This window comes from Gymnoscopelus microlampas (assembly GCF_963454915.1).
Source record: "Gymnoscopelus microlampas genome assembly, chromosome: 1".
NCBI lineage: Eukaryota > Metazoa > Chordata > Actinopteri > Myctophiformes > Myctophidae > Gymnoscopelus > Gymnoscopelus microlampas.
Window position 1 is genome coordinate 42384222 of NC_139962.1, and position 12596 is coordinate 42396817.

At 39.1% G+C, this 12596-nt stretch overlaps 1 protein-coding gene across 4 annotated transcripts in view; it reads left to right on the forward strand.

The window, feature by feature from the left end:
• The first annotated feature begins 211 nt into the window (after positions 1–211).
• furina (furin (paired basic amino acid cleaving enzyme) a) overlaps positions 212–12596 on the forward strand; it is a 100978-nt gene continuing 88593 nt past the window's right edge. For 2 of the 4 annotated variants that reach the window (XR_014601420.1, XM_084066394.1), the window contains exons 1-2: positions 212–376; positions 7172–7471. Coding sequence is in view for 3 of the 4 variants with exons in the window: in XM_084066394.1 (XP_083922520.1) it covers positions 7262–7471 (210 nt within the window). In the remaining variant the exon portion in view is untranslated. Of the gene's footprint in view, positions 377–1657; positions 1783–5459; positions 5538–7171; positions 7472–12596 lie in introns of those variants that run through there. The other 2 variants (XM_084066396.1, XM_084066395.1) reach the window with 2 other exon arrangements.

The following is a 12596-nucleotide window of genomic DNA, read 5'->3' on the forward strand; positions in this document are numbered from 1 at the left end:
TTAGAATGTTTCAAATAATATTCCAATTCCAAATATCTCACATTTTATTGCAAGATTTTTTGAAAATAGCACATAGGTTTAAAAGTGCTCATGTGGCCCAAGTTGCTTCTTTCGGGCTTGTTTTCATAGACCTGGTTGCTTGTTTCTCTCGCACAACCTGGCAACACTGGCCGTGTCCGTGACGTGTTTCCTGGGGGTGGTATATCGCATCGCGGACCACTCAGCTGTATAGTGGTTATCATGACTATTTATAGTCTTCAATTGGACGTTGTTATCTTCTTCCAGTGTGTTTATCGTGTCATTGAGGGGCACAGTGACGTGGTGTACGAACACAACTAGCCCAGGGGAGGACGGACACCATGTAAACGGAACCCCGGTAAGTTAATATTAATAATAATGCGAGGTAAAGTTTCCCCCCGTAATGTTAGTTCTTTTAAGGTGTGTGTGTGTGTGTGTGTGTGTGTGTGGCGAGTTCGCCGTGTGTGTAAACGCCCGGCTGGTATATATATACTCCGTAGTATGACGGCGTCGCTCGCCGAAAAGAACGGGTATATATCGCGGCGCACGTTGTTGTTACCAGCGTTGCCATGTCCGCTTATTATAAGCAACTTTGGGCTTGTTTTTCTGTACGTTGTTTGTAAATATTGGTGGTTGCGGTTTTCTTGGGCTGGTTTCTAAAGTGTACTTCTTATTTAGGCTTGCTTCCCAATTTTCTAAATTATTTAAACTAGTGGTTCTCAAATATTTTCATGAAACTGTTTTCAGGGAGCATTTGTGGTGTTGGAATGTTTCAAAGAAATATTCCAAATATTCCACATTTTATTGCAAGAGTTTTTGAAAATAGCCGATCTACAAGCTCACAACGCGTTGCTATTTTCAAATGTGCTCATGTAGCCTAAGTCGCCTCTTTTGGGCTTGTTGTCCTAGACCTGGTTGCTTATTTGTCTCACAAAATATTGCAACACTGGTTGTTACCTTGTAGGTTTAAGTTATTTTTCGGCAAGCGACACCGTTGTACTATAAGGTCTCTCAATGAAGCTTAAGTCTGTGCTCTTGGCCCTGGTACCACCGCTGGGACTGACTGGCCGAGAGGAGCGCGTTTTGTCCAATTGATCCTGATCTATCAATGTTGTTAGTTACACTGTATCGGCTCCTATGGATCTGATCAGTCAACATGCATTATGTGGTGACGTCTGTCTGTGTGAATGCCTGCTGCAGAAACCCTCTTTGTGAGCTCTCTGTCAGTCATCAGTCGTCAGTCCGATAGTAAATGTATGCAGTGGTGTAAGTATAGGTACATGTTTTCAAGTACTGTACTTCAAAAAATTAATACAAAAAACAACAACATTTTTTTTCATTTGAAAACTGGTGAAATTATGCATAATGGCAACTTTTACTTTTGGTACTTTCAGTATATTTAGATTCCAATACTTTTGTACTTTTACTCATGTACATTTTGAACACGGGACTTCTACTCTTAACAGAGTAGATCTACATTGCAGTATTGATACTTTAACGTAAGTACAAAAATCGAGTACTTTTTCCACCACTGGAGTTAAGTGGGGGGTTCGATCCTCGGACTAGGAGGAATGACAGAACTGAGAGGAAGCGAGGAGGACATGTGAGTGTGAAGTACATTGTATCCTGTTGCTGATCACAACACAACACACTGAATACAGTAGTAGTAAGCATTAAGCAGAGGCAGGACTTCTCACAATGAGAGTGAAGTTTAGAGGAGGTCCAGCCAGATCGATGCAAAATGATGATTACATGTGGTTTCTGGTGAGTCAGTCATGATGATTTAGAAAACTTTTTACGCCATAATTTGAGTTAAAGTTCTTCAAGTAACTCCACCCTACACACAGACTGATTGACGCTTGATACATTTTGCACTTGCTGAGTGAAGTTTTTCTTGTTTCCGAACTAAACTGAATTGTTGTTTCCTTGCCTACTATGCCGTAAGTAACATCGGCGTTCAAGATAATTCATATTTTACCGGAACATCCTCGTGATCTATAGATGGATATCTGGTGCATAATGTATTTCCTAAATTCAAAAATCTAGTTAGTGTGGTTGCCCAACAGGGCAACCAGACTATAGTACTCTATACACTTTATTTCTTTATTTATAGATAAACAATACTTTAGAGCGCATCTCCTCCCACAGTTTTTATCCCCCAATGTCGTGCCACATATCAAAATGACCGTCTAAATCGGGAATCGTGCGCGTGTATAGGGCTAAGAGATTGGTTGAATAGTTTAATTGATATTAATTTATTAGTGCATTAAATTTCCCCATCCACTTTAATGTAAAAGTCAAAAAACTCAAATTCAAGTATTTTTTTCTCAGAAACCTTAACAGCTAGAGTTATCAGATTTGGAGGGATAATTTATAATTAAGTCCCAAATTATTTAACAAAATATCACACCATTCGGCCTCATGGTGGCGCTATAACAGCCCCCTTTACGTTTTGGCCCGTAACTCTTGAACCGTAGGTCCTAAAATCAAAATTTCTTTTCACCTGGATTCCTTGGGTCACGACGCATCTCCCCATATAGGCCACGCCCATTTGCGTCAGGATAGATTTTTTGATATTGATTTATTAGTGCATTAAATTTCCCCATCCACTTTAATGGGAATTGCAAAAACTCCCATTCAAGTATTTTTTTCTCGGAAACCGTAAAGGCTACAGTTACAAAACTTGGAGGGGAGGTTAATAGTTTTTCGAAAAATTATTAACAAAATAATCACACCAGTCGGCCACATGGTGGCGCTATAACAGCCCCCTTTACCTTTTGGCCTATAACTCTTGAACCGTAGGTCGTAAAATCAAAATTTCTTTTCACCTGGATTCCTTGGGTCACGACGCATCTCCCCATATAGGCCACGCCCATTTGCGTCAGGATAGATTTTTTGATATTGATTTATTAGTGCATTAAATTTCCCCATCCACTTTAATGGGAATTGCAAAAAATCCCATTCAAGTATTTCTTCCTCGAAAAACCGTAAGGGCTACAGTTACAAGATTTGGAGGGGAGGTTAATAGTTTTTTGCAAAATTATTATGAAAATAATCACACCAGTCGGCCACATGGTGGCGCTATAACAGCCCACTTTACCTTTTGGCCTATAACTCTTGAACCGTAGGTCGTAAATTCAAAATTTCTTTTCACCTGGATTCCTTGGGTCCCGACGCATCTCCCCATATAGGCCACGCCCATTTGCGTCAGGATAGATTTTCCGACATTTTGAATTTCCTTCAAAACACACTTTTTGCTCCTTTTCCTTCAAATTTTGTCCTAATCTCACACAAATCGGTACACATGATCTATGGACTCATGCGGTAAAGATATCCAAACGGCATTTTGATTGTCCTTACCGTTCGTCCATAATTGGCTTCCAAAATTGGTGGGAGGGGCCCGTTTCACCAAAAATGCCAGAAATCACGAACGAAACGTCCGGTCAATCCCAAATTTGAATCACATGTCGAGGGTGCTTTACTCAACAAATTCCCAAAAGCATTTCCACTTTGACCCATAGGGGGACCGGCGTCGGCGCAACCACACTCTGCAATTTCCCCGGAATTGCGACGCGTCTAGTTGAATTTTTGTTGTAGCTCTAGAAGTCCGTAATGCGACTGTTGGCCTAGTTCTCACCAGCATGTCACTCTGAATGTGCGTTATGTAATTGATGTTGGGTGTTTATTAGCTAGCACCCACACAAATGCAACTGTTGCATTAGATTTGTTTAGTTGTATTTTATGTTGCCTTACAGGGAACCATGAACTATAGTGGCTCTTTAGCCTTGGATCAAGACTATCTAAGATGTATTTTTTGCTTTCGTTCATACGAAAGTCAGACTCTATTAAACACATCTATGACTATGATTGTCTTGATCCAAGGTTTGTGGCTCTTATAAGGCGACATGCTGTTCTGCAAACTTCTCTGGTTATAATGCAAATGGAGCATTGATAGGCTGTTACGTGTGGGGATTAGGAATGTACTGGACATTGGTATATGCTTCATGGCAGGAGCTGACCGATACCCGTCTTTCCTTGCTTTGAGTGCTCCCAAACTTGTGTCTGGACAGAATCACGATTGTCTTTATTGCGTTAAGTACATTTAGCAAGGAATTGTTCCTAGACAGTTGCACAGAAACACACTAACAAACAGTAAACAGGGTATAGGTGTGTTTGTTAGTATATTAAATACATAAAACGTGTATCTTTAGGCCTATATATAAAAATCCATTATTTATTCATTCATTATTCAGTGTTCCAACATAGTTATGTATGTATCTATCTCAGAGAGATGTTATAAAGACATGTAAATAACATGTATAAAGAAATGGATCATGGATGCTTAACAGCCCCTGTACAGTATGAGCTTTAAAGCTTTAGTTTGAAAACAAAGTTTTGGTGGATGAAGAATAGGCACTAGAAATGTGAAGTGGTTAGCTTCACATTCACACGGACTATACAACTGACTGTCAAAGTCCAGATCTGAGTTAATTGACACAACTGAAAATCACAATTTTCAGTTGTGCTGAAATGTAATGGAAGGTCTAGGTCTAAACCACCACAAGGCTGACTAACTAAAAAAATCTGAAAGTGAAAAGTTTGCATCAGTCAAAAGCATTCTGTGCCGAAGGCGCTCTAGTGGAATAGAAAGCTTTGACAGCGATAGTCCTGTGGCTATCATTAGGCCTCTGGTGTATTATTTAGTCCAGAGTCAGGTTCATTTCAGATAGCCTTGTCATCATGTTGTATGATGCTGTAGATGCACTTTTGTGAACGCTGGCCAGCCTTTTATAGCTTATGGTGGGAATTCCATATTTTTTCAAGGCTGCTTACTACCCGAGTATTTTAAATCATTCCAATACCCAGGACTGATACATTAAATATTATGTTGCAGAACTTGCCGTTAAAGTAGGTGTAATAAAAAAACGTATTTGCCAAGCTAGCTATTTCATACCATACAGTAACTTTCCTCCAAAATGTTTGAATATAGACTTGTTTAGCCTATCGATCATCCTTGAGGACAGAAAGAATCCAGAAAAATATCTGCACACAGAGTTGCTTTATTTAACACATGAAATCTTATTCTACATTGTTCATAAAGCTTAAGAATTTTACTTTCACTTTGACTCATTAAAGTCATATTTTGAATCTTGACTTGTTTATTGCTATTAAAGTCAAATGAGCTAATGTTTTTTTTTTTGTATCTTGGAAAAATATTTGAAAAAGAATTAAACTAACATGTTACTGCCATTTAGTGGTGTGTTGGGACCACTGACCAGTCATTCAAGATAGTTGACATTGTTTCTTAAGAGCAGTAAAAGGGTAGACCTTTTGTCATTCCATGATGTGTGGCTTGCATGTTGACGTTAAAGCCTGCTGAATGGCTGAGTGGCCCTATGAGGTCACAAGCGGAGTCTGTACTTTGAGCCATGCTTTACTCAGGACGTTACAGGGCAGCTTTACATGCCACCCCTTCTCATTTGCACAGCATCCTTTATTAAAACACTACTACTAGGAAGGTGAGTGAGGTATTCTGTCTTCTGGCTGGGGTATAAAAATATAGCCTAAGTAGTCTTCGTTTTCAGGCTACACGACTGTCTGTGACTGTGTGTGGACTAATTTGCACATTTTGCAGATAATTGCTGGATTAAGTGGCCAGTTTAAGATGCCAACTATTGAGCCAGTCAACATTTTAAGGGTACAGGCAAGAATTCTTGTTTGATTTACATTGAGAATTTAAGAGGTAGTCAAAAAGCTAAGTTATTTAGTTGTTACTGGATAAAATATGTTTGTATGTATTCTACTGCACTCTGACCGCCTCACTCTAACTTCTTACACAAATGTTTTTATGAAATATCCAAAGACTAATTGAGATGTGTAGGAACATTGCAGCTGATAGGAATGTCAAGATCCACTAGAGTAATGGCATGTCCAAAAGAGTTCTTCTACTGCTTTCTCATTTCTCTAGCTTGGTGTTGTTACGATATATTGACATTATGTCTACACACTGTAACATCCTGAGTGTTAATTTAACTGTGTGAGCGTAACATTGCACACTATTCAGAGTTGAATTAGACTAACACTCAGGATTTCAGAGTACATGATTATGTTTTTTCCCCTAATACTTGTAAAAAAGCAACAAGCCAATTAAAAGGGAGTACGTGGCCACCATCTGCATGTCTCTGAAAATAGTTGTGGCAACATGACCTGTGTGCCGTTTCACAACAAATGCTGGTTGCGACACAATGTTGAAAGATGGCTTTGACCACATCTTACCGAAAGGCTTTTGTATGGTGAAATATTTGTTAGTCATCCACAGGTGTGTACTGTGTTCACATCCTCGTCATCACTGTACAGTGTACATATTTATATTTAGACAATAGCTTGTTTGTCTTGTATTATTCACTTGAGTTTTCAGTTGTTGTCAACAAGTGTCAACTGCTATTATGTTGACTTCAAAGGGTATATAGGTGCCTATTATACTGCTTTCTCCCTATTATCTTGACTGGGTATTTATTTGGCCTCTCCTTCCCCTTTTAATGCACAAAAAAATAGCACAATGTTTCTACAATGAATGTATGTCGGAACCCTGGGTTATATAGCTACTTTTTACATTATGTCTATACTTTAGTTTTTCCTCTTAAATGTGAAGAAGTGAATGAAAACATTTGTCCTGTTACTTAGTTACAGTAAGTGAAACGTCTCTCTTCATGCCTACACTTTCATTTCACCAAAATCTGTGACCCGTCGGAGTTTGTTACATCAGAATGCGCTGATTAGGACTGGCAGAATCCGCTTTGGTACCGTTTGTGTGCTAAAAGTGATTTTGAGATTGGTTTCCCCATGCAGTCAGAGTAAAGATGAAAAAAAAAAAGTCCTTGTCCTTCCTTCCTAAGTTCTGAAAACTTCTTTCATAGCCAGGAAGCTATGATAGATGTTCTACCAAAATTCAACATCACTTTTATTTACTTATTTTAACACGTTATTTATTTTTGGCTCATTAAATGCTTTTTATGGTTCCAATGGCTTGAGTGTGGCTGATTCTAGACTAACATTTACCTGCTAGTAGAGATTCTCAGACTCTTCCAAGGGGTGTTTTTCATTCAGTTCCAACTCTTACTGCAGTAATCTTTCTTTCCACTGTTTTCTTCAGGTGACCCGTGTGCTGTGACTGTCCCCTCGTGTGTCTCTGTACTCCTGCATGTACCGTTGGAGAGACACTGTGCACAGAGACTGAGAACCTATGGCTTTGGGCCCTCCATCTCCCTCATTGGGCCCTAGGCTCAGGCTGGTAGAGTTGCTGCTGGGGCCACTTTTGGTCTTGCTGCTTGCTGGCCTGGGAACAGCACTGGGTCAGAAAGTCTACACCAACACATGGGCTGTCCACATCTCTGGAGGTCCAGAGGAAGCTGACCGGATTGCCAGTAAACATGGTTTCATCAACTCGGGACATGTGAGTAGACTTTTACTTTTTCATATTGTTCTTCCTGGGTTTCATTTCCTTTCTCTAATGCTCCTGTTAACTTTGCTGACTAATGGCAAAATGATTATGCTCGCAGAAACGGTGCATAACAGCACTGGTCTTTTCAGGGCATTGGTAGTGTTTGGAATCTTTGAGGAATGCCCAGTGCTGAAGGGCTTCAGACTATTCACTAAACTGCTGCTGTTCGTGGAAAGAATTTAAACTCAAGATTTGTCAGTTGTGGGATTATACAAGTCAGCAGACTCCTGAAATCTTAAAATAAATTAGCTGAGTTTGCCATTCTTTTTCTTGTGCATTTGTGTGCGTAGACTACTGTACACAGTAAAATCCTCAGTGTTGATTTAACTCAAAAGAGTGTACACATTTGGGTCCATCTCCACTTTTGGTAGATCAACACATTCATAATGTTTTTTTTTTGTTCTGGTACTATTTTGTTATTATTGGTTTTGGGGGGGGGGGGGGGGGGTATACAAATATATGGATATTTGTATTCATTTTAATTCAGACACTGCCTGGAGCTATTGTTTTAATACTGGTGGCATAAAAGGATAACACAAAAAGCCCCTGGGGCTTGTTTCCATTGTGGTCCATTGTACTTCACAAAAAGTACCATATGGTATATTTATAGAGTTTGGAGGGGTGGGCATAGGATTCTACTATCAAGGTGTTAAACTATGCTCAATTGTATTTTAAAGTCAGCCAGTCTTTTAGGTTAGTTTTGAGTTTGGGCTGGTAGTCGAGAACCGTGACATTTGTTTCCAGTTTTACAGGAAGTGATTCATAAGCCTGATATATGAAGCCCAGTGTCGCTCAGAAAAAATGTAGATGTACAAGCTCACAATGCGCCATACCACAATGTTTCACTCAGACCAGTAGTGGCCTGAATTAGAGCTTAGTCAATGTGGTCATGATCTAAACTGTTATTTATGTTCTGAATCACAGAGTGCAGACTAATGAGTAATCTCACTCTTGTCATCCTTTAAATATGTATTGAGGCTTGACCATGGGGGAACCAGGATCTCAGATGAGATGAGACGATGAGATGAAATGTAGCCTACTCACATACTTTGTTCAGGACTCTAGAATCAGTTTGTTGACTTGAGAGTGTTGTAATGTTTGCCCTATTGCAACAAGTGGGGCACACAGGTGGGAATTTTTTTGTATTTTGACTGAGGGGAAACTCCTATTTAATTTAACTGACTAAAGCAGTTCCAGTTCATGTGCTATGTAGTTTGTTGTTTATTTTAAACCTGGGTATGGCAAAACTACAATATATTCTCAGATACTTAGTTTGATCATAAATGCCTGTGTTCCAACACTTTGTATGACATCTATGAAAATGTGTTTTACAGCCTTTAGAGAAAGATTAAAGTTGAATAATCTCTACTGTAAATGTATGGTCTAATTGCTATTTACTATTTTGGGAGTCCCATAGTTATGGCACCTATTTTCAATGGCATATTATTTAAACCTTTCCTTGTATGATTTTATTGAAGAGACCTAATGATGGAGCACAGTGGTTGTAGTGTGTTTTTTTTTGCAATGGCTTTTGTCTACTGACATTCATTTAGTGATTATCATCAAACCTTGAGCTTAACTTTGTTGTATTTGGCCCCATTTTAAGTGAACATCTTAAAGTATGTTTTCTAAGAAGGTAACAGGGAACCACAATGACTTGACACGGTGGACTGCAGAGTTTCAACCACAGGTCTGCCTCCAACACCTCTGCGGTGGTGTCTGCATACCTCATTTTCTGTTTGTGGATTTGTGATTCACCGAATGACACCCCACTCTGAAACCCATACCTAAAAACTCACTGTAGGGAAATGCCAGTTGGCAAAGGGATGTCACTTTAAACCGCTCAAATGAAGGTGAAACCTTGAGAAAATTCCCGGTAAAATACCTACATGCATACAAAGTCTGACAAGGTTGAGCAAGCATTCTCGACCAGCCCCCGCTTTGCATAGCCAAACACGGTGTGCCTATTAAAGCTGCCAAGGCCGAAATACCAGGAAAGGTCTAGCAAAACATTCTGTACCGCCTGCCCCTCTGAATTATGTGTGATGTCGTGAATTTAAGGATGCTTATGACCTGGCTATGAGGGTGATCTTTTGAGGAATGGTGGTAGTTATGATGATGATGATGCATGAGTCTATGTCCAGTGGTGGTGCTGCTCGGTGTTGTAAAGTTATGTTACAGTCATACAAAGCTCCTAAACTCATACAGCCTGTATAAATGCATGAGAAACACTGGCTATTGCTGTTTAGGAGACTGCCCATACGGTACACAGCCGTACGTTGCCACATCTACACCTCATTAAGGAACCACATAAAACAATCTCAGCTGTTCAGCCTACAGCCTATCATGGGTATTATTTGTTCATCACAGCATCATGGTATGCATTAACTTTGAGATGATGAAGGGCAGGCTATAACTGTGTGTGATGACTATAATCAAGATTGACTTGATATTCATAATTTCCCCTGACGAGAGATTTAATGTACATTTGAAAATTAAGCTTGCACTTAAAAGCGATGGGAGTGGAGCCATTTTCCCTAAAACTGAAATGAATGACGCTTCTATCTCCATGAAGGATGTCTGGTCAGGCGTGGTATGTCCCAGCTGTGTGAGGCGAGGCTTTTTTTCTGTCTCCTTTGCTGGTGTTTGCAGGTGTTTAATTTAGTGGAGGAGAGATTGAGGGGAGGATCAAAGACTGCAGCTGGGCAGCTTTTTTTAACGACTCTACTGATTGTTTCTATTGTTTTGCCCTTCACTGTACACTACCATTACAACCCCCCACCTTCCCTTGGTAGGGGTTGCAAGTTGCCCAGTCTATGCTAAGGGATGATGTATGCTGATGTCTTGCACCAAAAATAGCCGATCTACAAGCTCACAATGTGTTGGAATATGACACTGTTAGCTTGTATATATGCTATTTTTGGAGCGAGACACAGTACCAGGTATAAATCGGGTATAACATGAGCTTGATCCACCCTGAGGTTAAAAATTGATGAAGGATGGACATTTTCAGTGACTTTTAAAGAACAATAATATATGTATATTTTTTATTTATGTGACTATTTAGTCAACAATATTTATACCACACACCGTAAATAGGCTGTATAAGAATGCCCACAATTGCCACAATGTTTAAGCAGCAACTATAGTGGACCTCAATTTGGAAAAGCTGAAATTTAAAATAAACAGATGGCCAACCATAGGAGGCCAAGCATATCAGAATAGCTAGGAGCCTAATAACATTTTGAATGTGCTTATCAGTTCCCATAATTACATACAATTTTGTAACCCTTGAAACCACAAGCAACCCACCAACTATACTGTAGTGCTGTAGTTGTTTGTGAAAGTTTATCAGTTGAATTTGTGAGAGAATAAACTGAGGTTGCACCATATTAAACATCTTCAGTTGATTTAGTGACCAGAGTGACTTCTGGTCAAATTATCTTTTTAGTTTATCTTCTGGGCAACATTTCCGGACTGTAGTCAATCATGTACTAATGTTTGTAGACTGAAAGTACAAAACTATCACGACCCACTTCCTAATATTGACTTTCACACATTTTTGTGGACGTGTCTGTTATGCAGGTTTACAAAAGTATTATTTAACCCATTTCATTAAGTTACATCTCCCCATCACTATTAAAAGGTAAAATCATTTGACCAGAAGTCAGCCTGGTGCCTAAATTAACTGAAGAGGTTTAGTATAGTGCACCCTCAGTTTAGGCAGGTATCTTAGCAATATACTGCAGCCTACCATTTGTTTATCTGTCAACACCATCCATAAGCCCAATGGAGAGTGATGTTATCATAAATAAACTCATATACCTTACATGACCTAAAAAAAAGTGCATTAATATTCATTTACCTGAGAAGAACTAAGAAATTTGCATCTCACTGTTAAATGGGTGCAGGAAAACATACAGTACCTGGTCTCGGCTGTAAGGCATTTTCATCATGAATAATAAAATAAGTTAAAGCAAGGCAATTTAAAAACTGCTGACCTTAAGTTGTAACTTGGTATTAACTGCCAGTTTACCTATTGTGTCCTTCCTTACAGGGTGATTATATATTGTAATTTAGAGTACATTTCTGGCCTACAACACCAGACTTGTACATTTGGGTAATTATACTAATAGTAGAAGGAGGCATGAGCTCGGCTCTGGGAGTGTAGCGCCCAGGATTACAAAAGGTGACTCTCCATCAAACGGACTACTTCAGACTACAACGAATCGGTGCGATGGAAACCTAGCTTTAGACAATTGGCACTGGGTCGAAAAAATGGGGTTGCAAAATCGCGGGATAAAAATCTAAAGGAAAAAATAATTATGATAATAGTTAAGTGTCGTAAACTGATTAGACTGGGCAACAATAAGGATCAGTCCAAAAAAGTGACTGTACTTACTTATTTTCATATGTCATGTTTGGCTTTTGTTTAAAGTGAACCAAATCGATGGACAATTTCTAAGATACTTTTACCAGTATTTTAGGTCTTTTAATTTTTGCTCTACCAGAGGCAATTCAACTTTCATTATGCTCATGAACTTGCTTGCAAGTAAGCGCAAAAATGATCTATAACTAACTTATATGCTGTGAGGCTATTTTCAGGCTTCACTTTGTCTAAGACAGTTTACTGCTTCTGGCTTAATGTTCTCACTCCCCTGATTGATTACAGCCTGATGTTATTACTAAAGTTAATATTATAACTGTCATCATCGAGTGGTATTGTTGTAGCTTCATTTTTCCAACTTGACATTTTGCTACAGATCACATAAAACCAATGGTTTTAAAGATACAACTCAATTTACTGTAGGCATTTTATCCAGAGCGACTTACAAAGGTAGACCAACCTGTACAGGATTTGTCTTTCAGAACTTCTTAGAAAAGAGTTCGCTATTATTATTCAAAGACTTTGTGTACTGGAACTTCTGTTTTTTCTTTTCCTTGTCTCCCACACCTGTGTTGGAAACTGACTGGAATGTGAAAGCAGGATAGGTTGCTATGAAAGCAGGTTAGGTTGCTGTTGACAAGAAGACAATCATGCCACTGCGCCATTCACTAATTTCACAGAAAAGTCTAG